The sequence below is a fragment of the Babylonia areolata genome, chromosome 1 (genome assembly GCF_041734735.1).
Source record: "Babylonia areolata isolate BAREFJ2019XMU chromosome 1, ASM4173473v1, whole genome shotgun sequence".
Taxonomy (NCBI): Eukaryota; Metazoa; Mollusca; class Gastropoda; order Neogastropoda; family Buccinidae; genus Babylonia; species Babylonia areolata.
The window spans coordinates 86,406,232-86,411,231 of NC_134876.1; the positions used below are offsets into that span (position 1 = coordinate 86,406,232).

The following is a 5,000-nucleotide window of genomic DNA, read 5'->3' on the forward strand; positions in this document are numbered from 1 at the left end:
CGTGTGTGGTATTTTTGACAAATAAATAAATAAGTGGGGGAAAAAACATATATGTGAATCTAGTTATCAAGAATGATTTTGAATTTCATGTCCTATCGGTGTCTTTCTGAGTAAATTTTTGTTCGGTTTCTGTTCGTTCTCTCTCTCTCTCTCTCTCTCTCTCTCTCTCTCTCTCTCTCTCTCTCTCTATCTCACACACCCTCTCTGTCTGTCTGTCTGTCTGTTTGTCTCTGTCTCTGTCTGTCTCTGTCTCTCTCTTCAGATGGTAACAATAGACGGTAGAGGGAACAGTTAGGAGAACTCTTATGTGTTGTTCTACGAACCAAAGAAGGCAACCAAACAAGTACACAAACAATCCAAACAATCCTTTCACGTGATCTTGACGAATCAGGGACATCATGCCATATTGAAGTGATGAAGAAACAACATAGCTTTGTTCATAATTCCCACAGGGAATGTGAGGAACGAGCTTCGTGTCTTTAAACACTAAATTCAATTTTTCGGCAACAAAAATGCTTTCTTCCGATAAAACGCCTTCTTCCGGAAGAATGCGTTTTAATTGATTTTTTTTTTTTTTATTTGACGCTAATTCCCAGTCGAGATGTTTTATTGCCGAAAATCCTCACAAAGCTTAAGAAACCCCACACCCTCATCACTGACCCATTTCATTTGCTTCATCTCTCTGTCTGTCTGTCTGACTGTATGTCTGTCTCTGTCTCTGTCTGTCTGCCTGTCTGTCTGTCTGTCTCTCTCTCGCTTTTCCTTCTCGTCAGAAGCACGGGTAACATGGCAGAGTCGGTTAGGCATTGGACGTATGATCCAGTGTTCACCAGTGATCATTATAGTTCGAGGTCCGGTTTCAGTTTCTTAACGGTATTGTGCCCTTGGGCAAAGACACTTTCATACGGTTTTCCTCAAATCACCCCCGGGTACCTGACTTCCGTTGGAGGGGAGGGGGGGGGGGGGGGGGGGGGGTGCGGAGGGGGGGGGGATGGGGCAGTGGGGGTAGAGGAGGGGGTGGTAAAACAGCTGACGGAGAGGAATAGGTCCTGCATACAGTGGGTATGAATTCACTGCCCCGATGGTGGTAAAAGGTTGCAGGACCTATAGCCTTCTTCTTCTTCTTCTCCCTTTACTGCTATACTGAAGTCATCAGGGCGCTGCGCAGAAGTGTTCACATTCATACCTGCAGCTCTCTTGGTTGTGTTTCAAAGCCTTTGACTTTAATGAACCTTTAGCATTTGTCTCTTGTTGAGCTGGGTCGGTTTGTTGTGTGTTTTTTTTTGTTGTGAACGATATCTTGATAACGTTACCTTGATTCAAATTTTACGAAAGGGAGAGATTTAGAGTTCATAGAGTATGGCTTTTTTGTAAGACGTTTTTTTTTCTTTTTTGCTGTTTTATTTGCTTGCTTCTTCTTTTCTTGTGTGGCCTTGAGGAAAGATAGAGAGGGTACTTCAACAGTGAGGTGAGAATAGTGGATGTGTACATGTTTTAAAGATGTTTTAAGATTTGAATTCCCTCATCTCTTGAACTTGGTGTCCAAAGTATGTCTGGAATAAAATTCAGATTGTGAAACACACACACACACACACACACACACACACACACACACACACACACACACACACACACACACACACACACACACAGAGAGAGAGAGAGAGAGAGAGAGAGAGAGAGAGAGAGAGAGAGAGAGAGAATAAAAACAAAGAAAAAACAAAGAAAAACAAACCTGGTAATCTTCTTCTTCTTCTTCGTTCGTGGAGCTGCCACTCCCACGTTCAATCGTATGTACACGAGTGGGCTTTTACGTGTATGACCGTTTTAAACCCCGCCATGTAGGCAACCATACTCCGTTTTCGGGGGGTAAACTTGTGACATCCTCTTGCCTCTCGTGTTGCAGACGATCCTGGTGGGGGACAGCGGAGTGGGCAAGACCTCTCTCCTGGTGCAGTTTGACCAGGGCAAGTTCCAGGCTGGGGCCTTCTCTGCCACTGTCGGCATTGGATTCACCGTGAGTTCTCCTTTGATCACCTTCACTACCAGCATCGTCATCGTTGATGTTGTTGTTGTTGTTATTGTTATTGTTTCAGTTGTTGTTAGTATTACCCAAGAAACATAATGTATACACATACATACTTTCGTGTATGTATACATCCACCAATGAAAATAATGCTGATAATGATAATAATAGTGAGAGTAATAATGATAATAATAATAATACTAATGATGATGATGATGATGATGATACTACTACTACTACTACTACTACTACTACTAATAAATGGGTTTTGGATATGGATTGAGAGAGAGAGGAGGAAGAGAGGGAGAGAGAGAAAGAGGAAGAGACAGAGAAGACAGATGAAGAGAGCGGAAGGGGAGAGGAGGCGAAAGAGATACTGAGGACAGATAAAGAGCGAGGGAGAGGGAAGGGGAGGAGGGGTAGAGAAAGATAGAGAAGGAGACCGGCGGAGGGGGGGGGGAGAGAGATATATGAGTCAAAGAGGCGGAAAGAGGGAATGGGGAGGGAGATAGGTGAGAGAGATTTGGGAGACAGAGAGAGAGACACACACAGAGAGACAGAGAGAGAGGGACAGACAGACAGACAGACAGACAGACAGACAGACAGACAGACACACACACACACACACACACACACACACAGACAAAGACAGAGAGATAGAGACATACAGAAACACAGAGAGAGAGAGAGACAGACAGAGAGACAGAGACAGACAGAGAGAGAGACACAGAGAGACAGAGAGACAGAGAGAGACACAGAAAGAGAGAGAGACAGAGACATAGAGAGAGAAAGAGAGAGACAGAGAAAGAGAGAGACAGAGAGAGATACAGACACACACACACACACACACACACACACACACACACACACACACACACACACACACACACACACACACACACAGAGAAAAGGTTGAAAATGAAAGAGAGGAGGAAAGATTAAGAGATAGGGGTTGAGGGGGCAGGGAGACACACACACACACACACACACACACACACACACACACACACACACACACACACACACACACACACACACACAAAGACAGAGAGAGAGACAGACAGAGAGACAGACAGAGACAGAGAGATAGAGACATACAGAGACACAGAGAGAGAGAGACAGACAGAGAGACAGAGACAGACACACACAGAGAGAGACAGAGAGAGACAGAGAGACAGAGAGAGAGAGAGACAGAGACATAGAGAGAGAAAGAGCGAGACAGAGAAAGAGAGAGAGAGACACACACACACACACACACACACACACACACACACACACACACACACACACAGCGAAAAGGTTGAAAATGAAAGAGAGGAGGAAAGATTAAGAGACAGGGGTTGAGGGGGCAGGGAGAGAGAGAGACAGAGAGAGAGAGAGAGACACACACACACACACATACACACAAAGACAAAGAGAGAAACAGACAGAGAGAGAGACAGAGACAGAGAGATAGAGACATACAGTGACACAGAGAGAGAGAGACAGAGACAGACAGAGAGACAGAGACAGACAGAGAGACAGAGACAGAGAGCGAGAGAGACACAGAGAGAAGGGAGTAAGGGAGAAAAAAGTGGGAGGGGCAATGTAAGTGATAAGTGAAAGAGAAAAAAACTAAGAAAGGAAGAAAGGCAAAAGAAAGATAGAAATAGATTGAGATAGAGAAGGGGTGAGAGGCGTGGGGGGGGGGGGGTGGGGGCATTAGAAAAAAAATGGAGGAATGGAGGAGGAGGAAAAAGGATGGGAAGTGTGTGTGTATGTGTGTGTGTGTGTGTGTGTGTGTGTGTGTGTGTGTGTGTGTGTGTGTGTGTGTGTGTGTGTGTGTGTAAGAGAGATTTCAAGATTGATTTTATTGATCAGAATCTTATTGATGTTGGATTAGTTTTGTATGACGTCCAAATAGTTTTTCATCACGCTAGTCTGTTTAAAAAAAAAATGGGAGAGGGGAGCGTGATTCTGTGTTTGTATGTTTTTCTCTGTTTATACATATCTCTTTTCCAGGGGTTTCTCTCTCCTCTCTGTCTGTCTCTGTCTCTGTCTGTCTGTCTGTCTCTCTCTCTCTCTCTGTCTTTCTGTCCCCCCTCTCTCCATCTATCATCATCTTAGATTAACAGACTATAAATAAATAAACGAACGATCTCTCCATCTAACCTTCATCTCTCTCCCTCTCTTTCTCTCTGTCTCTGTCTGTCTGTCTGTCTCCCTTTCTCATATCCTTTGACATGAACCCTATTTATTTCTCTTCTTTTAAAAACCCTCCCTATCTGTTTCTGCCTTTCACTTTGTATTTTTTTAAACTTTCGTTTTTTCCCCATGTAAATTGTTTGAATTTCGTGTGCAGACTTGACTACAAGAAGCGACAAATGAGGTCAGCGACCACAATATCCCAGTCTCAGAAAAAAAAAAAAAAGTTTCACTTCCGCGTGACACATATTTGTCTTATATTTTACCAAAAAGAACCTTAATTTTTAAAAAAATGTATTGATTAATTAAGATATCGCCACCTCGCCATTCGTATTATTTGTTTCCTAAATCGAGCGACGGGAATCGGGTTTGTATGTACTGATCCATATGTCATCCGCTGATAGTGGGACTTAAGACACGGTCACGTGCGCACTGCACTGGGGTCTGTGGATTTCTATTTGCCCGGGCATTCGGCCATCGGGATAAACCACTTTGATAGGGGGCGCACGGAAGCGAGTGTATCTGGCGATGTAATCGCCTCGAGCGACAACGGCTTTTATTAATCACTTTTCGGGTATAGGCGGTCATGCGCAGACGGTTCATTTGCATGCAATCAGTCAGAAAGTCAAGCGGCTGGGGGTACCTAGGAGTCGCCTGGTGTTGAATATTCATGAGGGGAAGATACGAGGAGAGAACGTGCAGGGTGGTGCTGTTTATTAATGGTATGTTTCTGTGCTGGTCAGTTTGGCAAGGGTCAACGTACTGACTGACGGTTTGTCATGATACAAGA

At 44.2% G+C, this 5,000-nt stretch overlaps 1 protein-coding gene across 2 annotated transcripts in view; it reads left to right on the forward strand.

Moving 5' to 3' along the window:
- Nucleotides 1–5,000, forward strand: part of LOC143288816 (ras-related protein Rab-37-like) — a 566,540-nt gene that overhangs the window by 244,801 nt on the left and 316,739 nt on the right. For both annotated transcript variants that reach the window (XM_076597478.1, XM_076597471.1), the window contains exon 2: nucleotides 1,907–2,017. In XM_076597478.1, the coding sequence (XP_076453593.1) occupies nucleotides 1,907–2,017 (111 nt within the window). The remainder of the gene's footprint in view (nucleotides 1–1,906; nucleotides 2,018–5,000) is intronic.